At 44.6% G+C, this 13,869-nt stretch overlaps 1 protein-coding gene across 3 annotated transcripts in view; it reads left to right on the top strand.

Annotated features, from left to right (window-relative positions):
* Positions 1-10,087, top strand: part of BIN2 (bridging integrator 2) — a 31,957-nt gene extending 21,870 nt beyond the window's left edge. The window contains exons 9-13 of one of the 3 annotated variants that reach the window (XM_047740538.1): positions 172-254; positions 3,673-4,411; positions 6,694-6,774; positions 8,160-8,225; positions 9,597-10,087. In XM_047740538.1, coding sequence (XP_047596494.1) covers positions 172-254; positions 3,673-4,411; positions 6,694-6,774; positions 8,160-8,225; positions 9,597-9,626 — 999 coding nt within the window. In that variant the 3' untranslated portion in view covers positions 9,627-10,087. Of the gene's footprint in view, positions 1-171; positions 255-3,672; positions 4,412-6,693; positions 6,775-8,157; positions 8,226-9,596 lie in introns of all 3 variants that reach the window. The other 2 variants (XM_047740540.1, XM_047740539.1) reach the window with 2 other exon arrangements.
* The last annotated feature ends 3,782 nt before the right edge of the window (positions 10,088-13,869 follow it).

Raw genomic sequence — 13,869 nt, forward strand, 5'->3', positions numbered from 1 at the left:
GCATCAGGCAGGGTCCTGGACGCTAGTGCCAAAGAGTTGAGGGGGAATTTTATAGTTAAGGGTGGGGAGGGTATTGTTTTGGGAACTGTGTGAAAGGGAGAGGAGAAGGGATATGTCTGTCTCAGGTCCCCACCGGCTAGCGACCCCACCCGTCTCTCTTGCTGGCTGTAGCTGAACCACAGTCTCTATGAGGTGATGAGCAAACTGGAGAAGCAACATTCCAACAAAGTCTTTGTGGTGAAGGGAGTATCCAGGTGAGCAACTCCTCTGAGACTCCTTGCTCCTTCGTGTCTCCTGTCAACATACGCAGCACTCTCGCTCTACCCAATCCTGGCCTTCCCTTCGTGTTCACGTCCATGATATTGGTAGTTATTTGTATTATGGCTCTATAAAAATCCTTTTTCTTTGTGTGAACTATTTCAGCGATCACTAAAGGTATAAAGAACGATGCACTAAAAAAGAATACAATAAGTAGCCTACAGCTATCACCCAATCTACGAAATCAACTATCCTATGTACTATTGAAGTCCCCAGTATCCCCCTCCCCACCCATCCTGCCCCCTCATCTAAGGTAACCATTGTCTTAAATTCAGTATCTGCTTTTCCCATGCTTTTCTTTTTACTTTTTGACACACATATATACCCACAGAAACTACCGTTTTGCATGTTTTTAAAATTTATAAAATGGAATTATACTACGTATACTACGTAGTATTTAAATTTATAAATTTACTACTATGTAGTATTTAAATTTACTACTTTACATAGTATTATAAATTTACTACTTTACGTAGTATTATAAATTTACTACTACGTAGTATTTAAATTTATAAATTTAAAATTTATAAAATGGAATTATACTACGTATACTACGTATACTACGTACGTACCTCTGCAACTCCTTGTGCTCTCTCTGTACTCTTTGTGAGGGTCGTGGGCCCTGCTGCTGCACATTGCCAGCTCTGGTCTTTCCTTTCCCGGTTATGGATGCTGTTGTGAAGCTAGTCTACAATTTATTTATCCGTCCTCCTGCTCATAGACATTTGGGTGGTTTTCCAGTTTCCTGCTCTTACAAATAATGTTGCAATGGACACATTTTACATGGCTCCTGTGACTGTTACCGAGAGTTGTCTTTAGGGCGCGTACTGGGAGTGGAGCTTCTGAGTCACAGGCCGTGCAGCTGGGCCTCTTCAGCCTTACTAGACATTGGCATTGTCCTGCAGCTTTCTGAAGTGCCCAGTTTATAACCCACCAGCAGCAGATAAAAGCCCCTGTTGCTCCATATTCTTGCTACATGTGACCTTGTCAGACTTACTAATTTTTCCAAACTAAAAGATATGAAATGGATTTTTTTTGCAACTTTAATTCATATCTCCACAATTGCTAGCTAGCTTGAACTTCTTTCCATGTTATTGGCCATTTAAGGTTCCTTCCTGGGGCCTTCCTGTTTATCCTTGTTTTCACATTTTTCATTTAGATTGTTTATCTTTTTAAATTTTTTTAAATATTTTATTTATTTATTTGTCAGAGAGAGCGAGCACAGGCAGAGGGAGCAGCAGGCTCCCCACTGAGCAAGGAGCCCAATGCAGGGCTTGATCCAAGGACTCTGGGATCATGACCTGAGCTGAAGGCAGAAGCTTAACCAACTGAGCCATCTGGTCATCTCTAGATTATTTACATTGTTTTTTTTTAAATTTGATTTATAGAACAATTCAGTCGTCCTTTAGAATGTGATCACTTTCTCATTCTGAAGCCTTTACTCAGGAAGATTTAAGTTCCTACTATGTACAGGGTTTTATGCTGAGAGTTAGGGATCCAAAGACATAGGAGATGTGTCCTTTGGGTGATTTACCAAAAGTTGGAAGGGCAGGAAGTGTACCTAAGGAGACAAGGAACAATATAAGTTTGCCCATACTAAGTACCTGATGAGACCAGCAGGAATTCCAGAGAAGAAGGTACTTGCCATTGTATGGATGGTCAGGGAAGACTTTAAAAGGAGGTGGTGAAACTGACCTTGGGACTTGAAGGAAGAATCAGGCTCATATTTGTTATTAGTACTATTCATTTAGCAATTTGTTATAGACTATTAAAAATCATCACTAAAAGGTGAATGTAGATTTTAGATGAATTCCCTTTTGCTCTAAAAAATTCTGTTTCTCCTTTTCCCAGCATTAAAAGCCAGAGTTCTTTCTGTCTCTTCATCTGAAACCTACTATCATTTAAACCAAGATGTCCCAGAACCTTGTAGGGAAATCTGGTTTTTTTCTTGCTATGTCCTGGGCCTTCTAAACCTGCTGACTCCAAGAATGCTAGTGCTAGAAGGAATCTCTGTCGCTCAGCTTATCTCACGTCAGAAACTCCCACAAGGCAGGAACTAAGTTTCTCTCTCTCTCTTCCTATGCCTGTCTCCCATCCTTGTGCCCACATAATTGGTACCTGTCAAGTAAATATTTGTGGGTTGCTTAATCCGCTTGTGGACAGTACATAGGAGGCACCTGAGCAGGCGAGAAGGAGTCAAGCTGATGTTGACTGTAGAAGCACTCAGCCCAGTATCCAGCATACTCGATAAACGTTACAGTCAATTTCATTATCCGTGGTGCTCGTGTTCTATAAAGTAACGGCAAGCACCAGATTCGTGAATACTGAACCCTTGCTGCTAAGGGAAACACAGCGTTAGGTTCCTGTGAGTTTCTGCTCCCAACGTCTTCATCAGCCAATCAATACATAACCTCATCTCGTGTGTGTTTCTGTTTAAAGACACCTTATTTGCTACATATTGCTGGGGTGCCTGCGTGGCTCAGTCTGTTACGCATCTGACTCTTGATTTCGGCTCAGGTCATGATCTCAGAGTTGTGGAATCGAGCCCCAGGTCAGGCTTTGTGCTCAGCGTTGAGTCTGCTTGAGATTCTCCTCTGCCTCTGCTTCTCCCCTGTCTTGTGCTCACTCTCTAAATAAACAAATAATATATATCATTGATTCCTTCATATTGAACTTCTAGCCAACAGCACCATAATTCATGCTGGAGGGAAGCTTCTCTAACGTGTTCTTTCTCTGTAAGGCATGTCACAGTTTTCTGGCCCTGAGCACTTTAGTGCTATACTTGGAGACCATTTTAAACAAGAGAATCACCAACAAAAAGCACGACAATGTGAAAAACATGGCCAGGTAGACACATTTGCAGTGTAAGAGCCGAAACATTGCAGAGGATTGCCATCTTAGACCTCAGCTGGGAAAGTGCTCGTCTAGGCACTCATCTTTCAAAGCTCATGTATGTCCTCAGCTCACTGCAAAGGCATCATGAGAATTAATTTTGGAGTTGCAAATAGGTTTTAGGTAGGAGGTGAACTTGCAAATACAGAATCCGCGAGGACCAACTGTATATCTATCACCCAGGGAATCCTTCCCACAGAGAAAATATTTTGTCGGTGTTTTGCTGTGTTTTTTTTTCTAGTCTTGTTTTCTTTATATATTTTTATATAATTGAGATCATGATATGGATAAAATTTTATAGCCTTTTTCTCACCTTATGAAGGATGATTGCGAGGTACACAGACTTTCTCATACGTTGCTCTGTTGTGTCTTATTATTACATATGTGCCTCGTTATTTATTCGAGGTGTTGGGTTGCTTCCAGTTTTGAGCTCTCCTGAATCTGACGCTTGTGTTTTTTCAGCAGCAGCAGACGCTCTCTAGTCATTTCTTCCCCAGTTCACACGCCTGCAGTATCCAGCCCCCTGACCTCACCTACCAGTCCCTCTGCACTTTCTTTGAAGAATGAGAGGGAGTCCATCTCTGCAAGTGAAGAAGAGCTGGCATCCGATCTGGCCCCAGGAGAAGAGGATTCTGAGATTAAAGACAAGGAGACGGAGGAGGAAGAGTCCGAAGCCAGCTCCTCTGAGGAGGAAGAGTCCCTGCCAGCTTGCAACGGCCCCGCCCAGGCCCAGCATTCTCCCCCCACTGAGGGCGGCAGGTCCCAGGAGGAAGTTCTCCCTTGCTTGCCCTCTCCGTCACCAGGCAGTACCCTTACCCCCTCAGAGCAGCCCTCATCTCTCCCAGAAGTAGTCCTCCGAACCCGCACCTCAAGTGAAGGAGCTGAACAACCAAAGAAGAGAACCTCTATCCAGAGGACCTCAGCACCTCCGAATAGGCCTCCTCCACCCAGAGCCACTCCCAGCCCCCGGCACTCCTCAGGGAACATACCCTCCAGCCCTCTAGCCTCTGAGCAGGGCTCACCTGCCAGTCCTGGGGCCTTCTTGGGGGCTGGGACTCCAAGTTCTAGGACCTCTTTAGAGGTTTCTCCTGACCCACAGCCACCAGAAAAGCCAGTAAGAACTTCTGAGGCCAGAGAAAAGGAAAGCATCAACAATCTGAATCCAGAAGAACTTTGTATTTCCCCTACCTTGATGTCTGAGGTGAGATTGGATCTCGTTGAGTCCTTTTTTTTTCTTTCTTGAAGAGTTTTAGTTATTTATTTGAGAGAGACAGCACAAGATGGGGGATGGTCAGAGGGAGAAGCAGACTCCCCACTGAGCGGGGAGCTCAATGTGGGGCTCAGTCTTGGGACTCTGGGATCATAACCTGGGCCCAAGGCAGACACTTAACCAACTGAGCCACCCAGGCTTCCCCTTTATTCCCTTTTAAAACCACCATATATATCATCTTTACTATAGTCCCAGGTGATAAGATCTTATGTCATTAGATTCCAGGGTTTTTTTTTTTTTTTTTAAGACTTTATTTATTTATTCATTTGAGAGAGAGAGAGAGTATGAGAGGAGAGAGGGTCAGAAGGAGAAGCAGACTCCCCACTGAGCAGGGAGCCCGATGCGGGACTCAATCCTGGGACTCCAGGAGCGTAACTTGAACTGAAGGCAGTTGCTTACCAACTAAGCCACCCAGGCATCCCTAGATTCCAGTTTTAAGGACATTCCTGTACCTCTTTTGGTTGTGGGGATTGTTTCATATATTCATAGCAACTAATTCAGTGCCATGTACTCTTAGGGTAGTTGACTTTTGCAAAGGATTATCTCTAATATTATTATTAGGAGCAGAATCTTGCTAATTTCTTTCTTTTGCTCCAAATTCGGGGAGTTCCAATGTAAAGAATCTACAGCTGGCATCTTGAGCTTTACCTTCTTTAGTTGGGAGGGTGGGGAGGAGGGTCTCATTTCAGTTTGTCATATGACTACGGTAAGCAAAATGGCATCTGCAAATTTCTGAGGTCTATCTTCTTTGATGAGAGAGGTATCCTAGAAGAAGGAACTCACAGGGGAAGGTAAAGCAAAAGGGATGGCCTTTTGAAAGGTGAGGATATGGATGAGAAAAGGATCGTGTTAAAATAGAGACAGAGATCCCGTGAAGAGCAACCAGTTCTGTGAAGGATCGGGAAATCAAGTCGTATTCTATTCAAAATACATGGAAAGGCTTATTGTATAGGAGAGAGGTATAACTAGCTCTATGAGATCCCTGAAGGCAGAACTATATGTAACGATTTTTTTTTTCAAGTACATTTTGGATCAGTATAAGAGGAACTTTCATCAATTAGTTCTGTTTAAAAAAAATGATATGGAAAACCAATTTGAAATATAGGAGAAAGGGGACACAGGGCCTTCTGAAAACAAAAATAGAATGGGCCACCTTGAGAAATAGCCCTCCTTCCTTGCTGTTAAAAGCTAAGGATGTTGGGGCGCCTGGGTGGCTCAGTGGGTTAAGCCTCCGCTCAGGTCATGATCTCAGGGTCCTGGATTGAGCCCTGCATCGGGCTCTCTGCTCAGCAGGGAGCCTGCTTCCCCCTCTCTCTCTGCCTGCCTCTCTGCCTACTTGTGATCTCTGTCTGTTAAATAAATAAATAAAATCTTTAAAAAAAAAAAAAAGCTAAGGATGTATGATCATCTGTCAGGTGCACTGTAGAGAAGTTTATGGTAAAACATCTAACTAGATGGCACCAAGATTCATTCATTCATTCATTTATTCATTCATTCCCTAATTATTTACTGACCCCCTGCTATGTGCTGGGCACTTTTCTAGGAGGTAGGCTATTACAGTGAACAAAACATAAAATTCTCTGCCTTCCTGCATCTTACATTCTAGTGGATGGGGAATGGGAGGAATAAGGACAATAAGCAAGAAACAATAAGTAAAATGACAATTTAGTCATGATAGGAGATAGAAAAATTAAGTAGGGAGTACATTTAAGTACAGGGAGTGAAGGCTGAATTGCAGGGTTTTTTATTTTTTTCTAAATATTTATTTATTTGACAGATCACAAGTAGGCAAAAGGGCAGGCAGAGAGAGGGAGAAGCAGGCTCCCTGCTGAGCAGAGAGCCTGATGTGGGACTTGATTCCAGGACCCTGAGATCACGGCCTGAGGCGAAGGCAGAGGCTTAACCCACTGAGCCTCCCAGGTGCCCTAAATTGCAGTTTTAAACAGAGTGGTCAGAGGAAACGTTTAGCCACTGAAGGAGGTCGGGGCCTACGCTGTGCAGATATCGGGAGTCTGAGACTTCTGGGACCCCTCAGTTCACACCACCCAGTTCACACCACTGAAGGCTGACCGGGCTCTGTTGAGATCCAACTGTTCTCTGGACATGGGTCCCCTGCTGCTCTCGTAAGCACCATCTAGTGTGCACAAGGGGTCCAGGGCTAGCAGCCGGGGCGGGAAGGTGTGGAATTCTACATTGTCCACTTTGATCCACAGGTCTTTTCAGAGTCTGACGCGGCAAAGAAGATGGAGGGCAAGGAAGAGAACAGTCAGCTCACCTCCACTGACTCCCCTGAGGTACTGACACCTGAGTCATCGGCTTGTTATGCTCTCAGTCTTGATTCACGTGAGGTGCAGAAGCTCCTCATGGAGCAAGATGTGAAACTTTCTGCCTTCGCCGGCTTCTAGGCTGAGGAAGCTCTACCAATGGAGAGAGATGTGCAGGGCGAGTAGACAGTGAATAAGCACACGTAAATGTGGGATTTTATGTAGGTACAGTGTAGCCACTTTTCACTGCCCTGCACTGAAAAAAGCAATTCAACAGCATGGAAAATTCAAAATTCATTTAAATGTGACTTTGTAACATATAATTATATGATTTTAGTATGGGGTCAGCAAAAGAGTGAATAAAACAAGTTTGCCTCTTGGGCATCATCTTATTAAAGGGGAGATGATAGGGGCCTACATATAATTCTTGAGGAAAAGGCCAGTAACACTGTCCTCTTTGGGAAAGAGATACAGGGTGCAGCCTCCTCCCCCTGAAGCTACCTCCCTGTATTGGCTCTAGGATTACTTGGTCATCAGCTAAGGAGATGTTTTTCCTTTCAAATTAAGCAGCTAGAGCATCTCAGATCGTAGCCTATCAGAGTCATCAGTCTCCAGAGGCCTGTGTCCTGCAAGATCTGTTCCCTTCCCTTACAGATGTGCTGTAAGGCAAAATGTGCAGAATTATGAACGTATCACATATAAAAATGGGTACATAAAAAGAAAACTGTGAGCAGATCTGTTCTTGCTCAGCATTTGAATCACCAGAGAGAGAATGAAGGTCCTCTTAAAGAATAGTAACTTTCTGGAAGGTGGTGTTACCTTTGGGGCAGTTCATAGCCTGGAATTGAAGGAAGGAATAAGAAGAAGGAAAATTCCTTCAAGGAGAAGGCCCCATAGAGTGCAAAGGTCTTCTTCCCCTGGCTTCCATGCCTCAGGTTCCCATCTCAGAACCCAGAACTTTTCCCAAAGAAACCATCACACCACTTGCCTTTCCTAACCACCCCAGCAGAGGGTCATCTCAGTGTGAGAGCTGCTGTGCGTTCCTGAGGAGGACTGGTCTAGAAGTGGTAGATAGTGGTTTTAAAACCTATATTTATACCCTCACTGCCTCCCACATAGATTTATATACAGATGCATGTCACACAGATCACAGTGTCTGATCATGAAAACAATGGGAGTCCAAAGACCTGGTTTCCTGTCCCAGCAGGTCATTTGACCCTTGGAATCAGTCTCTTGATCTGTGACAGAGAATGACAGTAAAGCCTTCCATGATGATCTCAGGCCATAGTAAAACAACACTGTATGTTGTTCGTAATGTCTGTGACCCTTATGAAGTGTAAAGCACAGAAGACCCTTCTGAGCTGAGAGATTGGAGGTTGAGCCGCCTCTCACGGGCAGAACTCTTGTTTTTGTAGAGCCAAGATCTTCAGCTTCATGTCTCTGCCATTCCAGAAGAGAGCAATGTCATGCCTCAAGAAGAGGTAAGGATGCCAGATAACATGGAGAATGGGGTGAGTGGTAAGACTGGGCATTGGGGGTGCACAGAGGTTTGGCTAGAGTCTGGAAACCTCACCGTGGGCTACAAGGGGAACCTGGCAGTGAACAACATCCTCAGGGCAAAGTCAAGCAGGCGGGAGCCAGAGGACCCAAGAGTAACCTGGGACTTTGTGGCTCCTGTGCTCATTTCCCAGTACTTGTCCTTAAACCTCTTGACCTCTCACCATAGCCTTATATCCTAATTTTTGACACAGAGAGGGGGAGAACAAGCAGGGGAGGGGCAGGCAGAGGGAGAGGGAGTAGCAGGCTTCCCCCAACCCCACCCCAAGCCGAGAGCCTGACATGGGGCTTGATCCCAGGAGTCTGGGATCATGACCTGTGCCAAAGGCAGACGCTTAACTGACTGAGCTACCCAGGTACCCCCTAAATATTTTATCTGAACTTATTTCAGAAAGGAGTTAAGTGGGGTGCCTGGGTGGCTCAGTCGGTTAAGTGTCTGACTCTTGATTTTGGCTCAGGTCATGATCTCAGGTTTGTGAGATCAAGCCCCACATGGGGCCTCTTGCTAGACATGGAACCTGTGTAAGATTCTTTCTCTCTCCCTCTGCCCCTCCCCTTCCCCACTTACATGCATGTGCATGCGCGGGCGCACACACACACACTCTTTTAAAAAAAAAAAAAGATATATAAAAGGCACACAAAAAGGTAAATACACAGACACACAAAATATACTCAGAAGTAAATTAGCAGGTGCCTAGGTGGCTCAGTTGGTTTAGCGACTGCCTTCTGCTCAGGTCATCATCCCAGAGTCCCAGGATCCAACTGCACATTGGGCTCCCAGCTCCACGGGAAGTCTCCTTCTCCCTCTGACCTCTCTCCTCTCATGCTTTCTCTCTCTCTCTCTCTCTCAAACAAATAAATAAAATCTTTAAAAAAAAAAGAAGTGAATTAATGATATAAAATGGAGCCATGAGTTAGGCAAGTACAGAAACACATTCTATAAAATAAAATTAAGGAGGATGGACCACAAAGTTGGTTCCACACTCCCTAACATCCAAGAGGAAGGTACAGACCTGGTCAGTTCACCCAGTTCACGATGCCCAGTCCTTAAGAGTAACAATTCCAGATACTAAGATGAAAAAGAACTTTCTCCTGTGAACCCTCCTAAAGAGATGACAGTGAACAAATCTTTACAGTAATTCCAACAACCAGTTTCACACCGCCTCCCTCCACAGAAGCCAGTGCCTTACAAGAAATATAATTCTACAGAAGCGAAATGAGCCCTTTCCCCGTGCCCACCCGGTGGTTGGTGGGAGGGCAGGTCAGCATCTAACCCAATCCTGTTTCCTTTCTAGGTATCTACAGTTCAAACTGACTACCTCTGAAGTGGGACTACTGAGACCTCCACACACACCTCCCCAGAGAAGCTTCTCAGCTAGAGGGTATATAGGTCAGAGGGACTTAAGATCTAGCATTCCTTTGTAGGTTCTCGAACCGTTTGAATGCTGGTGGTCTTGAAAGATCTAGCATTAATGGAGGCTGAGGAGCAGACTTGGGGGAGGGAGGGCGGCAGGCTGGGGAGAAGAAACTCTTAGTTCCCGGGAATATTTAATTCAGGCTTTTAGCACTGTTAGAATAAGAAGACTTCATATATTAAGTAAAGTGGGCCTAAAGTGACTATAAAAAGCGTAAGCATCTGTAGACGGAGACACGTATGCATAGAGACACGTTACCACAAGAACTCAGAGAATAGTGAATAAATCTTTGACTTACCACTCATTTTGCAAGACTTAGAGCCAAAAGAACAGATTTTCAGATTGTTAAATAAAGGATTACTCCGACTGTGTATGGATTGCTTTTCTTTTTTTGACACGAGGAGTTGCCCCGCACACTGTTCTCCATTTAGGTAAGGTCATCGATTCTACCCCTGTTCAGAAAGTTTTAGTCACATCCTTGACCCCCAGTTGGAATTATGCCAGGGGCCACAGGCTCCTTTGCTCAATCCAGATGCCTTAAGGCAGGCCCCCTGCCCCCACTTTCAGCCAACAAGCAAGTACCGGGGAAAGGGGTTACATTTTAGAGCCATAGCCTACGTTTACAGCCTGCTACTTGGTGTACATGAGTATATGAGCAGGCTGGAGAGAGAAACGGAGCTCCCAAATGAAGGGAAAGAATACAACCGGAATGATAGGGTGGAAATGGCACAGAATTTAGAATCCAAAATCCTGGATTCAAGTCCTATCATTTACTTCCGGGAAAACGTTAAAAATGCACTTTGACGTCCTGCCACCCTAATAAACACACACGTGCTGGTGCTTCTCCCTCTTTGCTTCTGTTTGTGGGGTTGCTTCTCCATCTTTGCTTCTGTTTGTGGGGTTATGGGCGGTGTCCCAACTCATGCAGCCACCCAGCAAGCATTTGCCAGCCCCTGCTCAGTACCAAGCACCATATGAGGTACCAGAGAAACCATGACAAGGAAAAAAAGTGACAACTTGATGGAGACAGACTATTGAGCAGGGAGCAGAATGGACAGGATTTAGGAATGGGTTAGAAGAGGACACATGACCAAAGTTGTAAGGAATTACTCTGGGTTAGGCTTGAGAGACTAGGGTTTGGGGGTGCCATTCTCTGAAATGGTGATGACAGGCTGACGGGTGTCACTACGTGTGGGTTCTCTGCTTGCAAACAACAAACTTCCTGATCAAGCAACAAAGAATATGTTGGAAGGACACTAAGCAGCTCTTAGAGCTGAAAGAACCGGGCTGTCCGTTGCAGGAATGTGTTGGGTTGCCCTCCAAGCAAGAGACTTCCACCACCTCCTTCCTCTGTGTCCCTTCAAGATCCAGATGCCCTGGAGAAAGAATGAGACTGGCCCAATTTATAGAGATGCATGGTAGTGTCTACAATGACCGACCAGTGGTGGTGGTGGGAGGGTGTGCAGGAGGAAGCTTTCAGAGAGATGGGACTATTCATAATGCTGTAGTGATTGTTTAATGAGTACACTGTTGAACGACACATACCTATGTGTCAAACCGATCACATTACACACTTAATTGTGTAGTTGACTGCATGTCCTCTATAAACACTGGATACAAGGAGCTTAAGAACTTGCAGGATTTTCCAGTAGATGCGTCCGTCAGGGAGCTGAAAATAAATGACCGTATTTTGGAATCATTCTTCCAAGATCTAATCCTACTAGTCTTCCTTAAAAACCTTCAAAAGATTTCTACTGCTGAAATGGAGAAGAGGTTGCATGCTTCCCTGTGAAAGCCCTACTGCCTACATTTTAATACCTTTCTCATAAGGCAGCCCATTCCCTTGGTGCTCAGAATCGCGGCTGGGAGTGCTACTCCAGGGGTATTGGCAGGGTGGGCGAAATGCTGGCAATCAGGCCCCCAGCTGTCCATGGCCTTCCGGGACCTGCTCGGAATCACCCTTCCATATTCATCCAGCAAAATCCAATTCAAGCCTTTTCTCTGCAGAGCTTTCCCTCCTACAAAAGGAGTATGCCAGGGAGGACTTCTAGGGACTTACAGTCTGATGGGGGTCCGGGGGAGACAAGCACCCAATGTAACTGCTAGGATAGAGGCACGACAAAAGTGGAGACATTTACTAAAATGTGAGACTGATGCTTCATGTGCATATGGCCCCACGGAAGATTCTGGGAAGGCAGGGGAAGGGGCCAGTATGCTGGGCATAACTAGAAATTTGGCTTATTTAGTGTAGATAGTCTTGGCTAGGAACGAAGTTGTTTACCCTGATTTACAAGGTGGTGAAGTTGGGGCTCCTTGGTGGCTCAGTCAGTTAAGCATCTGCCTTCGGCTCAGGTCATGATCCTGGGGTCCTGGGATGGAGCCCATATGGGGCTCCCTGCTCAGCAGGGAATCTGGTTGGATTCTTTCTCTCCTTCTCCCTCTGCCCCTCCCTCTGTTTGTTCTCTCTCTCTCTTCTAAATAAATCAATCAGATGCTCTGTTCATTAGGGAGACTGCTCTCCCTCTGCTCCTTCTCCTGTTCTTTCTCTCTCAAATAAATAAATAAAATCTTTTTTTTTTTTTTAATGGTAAAGTTGTCCAGGGGAAAGGCTAGGATTTAGAAGACTGCCATCCTGTGGCTAGCACAAGAAAGAGCTAGAAGCCAATAAATTGGGCAGAGATGAGTATCTCTTACTCCCTGCCCTGAGGCCCCTGAGGTCTGTTGACAGAAGGATGGCTGCTCCAGTTTCTGAAGTTCAGCATTGAAACCTTGGAGAACACTGCTAGTTCACCACCACTGAGCCTCCATTCATCATCTGTCTGTATGCACCTCCTTATAAAATTAATTGCAAGAACATGCCCCAGTCCCTGCCTTCCGGCAATCTGAAGGACAATATTGATAGCTAGAGAAAACTGGAAACATGACACAACCAGGATATATAGGATACACCAAAGAACAGCATACACACACTGCCGACAGTATTGCTATTCTATGCTAAATTAGGTGCTGAGCATATGCATACTGGATCTTACTTGTCTGCATATTTACACTTTTTAAATGAATGGTATGTGCCAACAGGGATAAAATCATTGTACCAGCATACCTTTAAAGGTTATATTTTAAAGAGAAAAACGTTACTTGTGAGTGATTAACCATCAAATTGTGAAAGTAACAGGACATTTCAGTAGCCAGTGGAGCTGGATGGCCTTGAAAAGTATGCAGGGGTTCATGACAATCTTTAGTACATAATGGAATATGCTATGGGGACAGTAACCAGATAACAAAAAAATCTCAACCTTTCCTGGAATTCATGATCAGCGTGTCAGTAAATGCAAGCATTTGTCCACCTTTGGAATTTAACCCTTAGGATTTGAATTTCCTTTTATCTTGCATATTCTTTTATCTGAGAACTGGCCAGCCTGACCTCTTTTCTTAACTTGCATACATCTTGTCTACACGTTACTTTCTATGTCTTTCTTGGTTGGATTGGTAGTTTTCCCACATATGGGCTTCCTTCCTCCTCATTGATAACTACTATGCCTTTAAAAAATACATTTTAAAACGATGAATTTCATGAACTTACTCTGTTTTTTCCCTCTGGTTTTTACCAACCAAATATCTTTAGGAATGAAAACAAACATGCTTTTATTTTTATTTATTTCAAGATTTTATTTATTTGACAGAGAGACACAGAAGGAGAGAGGGAACACAAGCAGGGGTAGTGGGAGAGGGAGAAGCAGGCTTCCCACCGAACAGGGAGCTTGATGCTGGGTTCGATCCTGGATCATGCTTAATGACTGAGCAACCCAGGCAACCCCACGTTTGCTTACTTTATGTTTTCGTTTTTCTTCACGACACTATGCCTCTATTCTCTGAGATTTTCTGTCAGTCTTTGTTCCCCAAACAAACATGCACCAGACCTGCCTGTCAATCTATATAAACATTGATTTCCAAAACTAGAGAGCTCCTCACAGGAATAGGTAAGCAAGGAAATCTCTATCACCGGCAGAATAACCACTTGAGTGCTAACCCTAAATAGGAAGCCAAGATAAAAACAGCTAGCCTTGGGCACCTGAGTGGCTCAGTGGCTTAAAGTCTCTGCCTTTGGCTCAGGTCATGAACCCAGGGTCCTGAGATGGAGCCCCACATTGGG

Source organism: Lutra lutra, chromosome 8 (assembly GCF_902655055.1).
Source record: "Lutra lutra chromosome 8, mLutLut1.2, whole genome shotgun sequence".
Taxonomy (NCBI): Eukaryota; Metazoa; Chordata; class Mammalia; order Carnivora; family Mustelidae; genus Lutra; species Lutra lutra.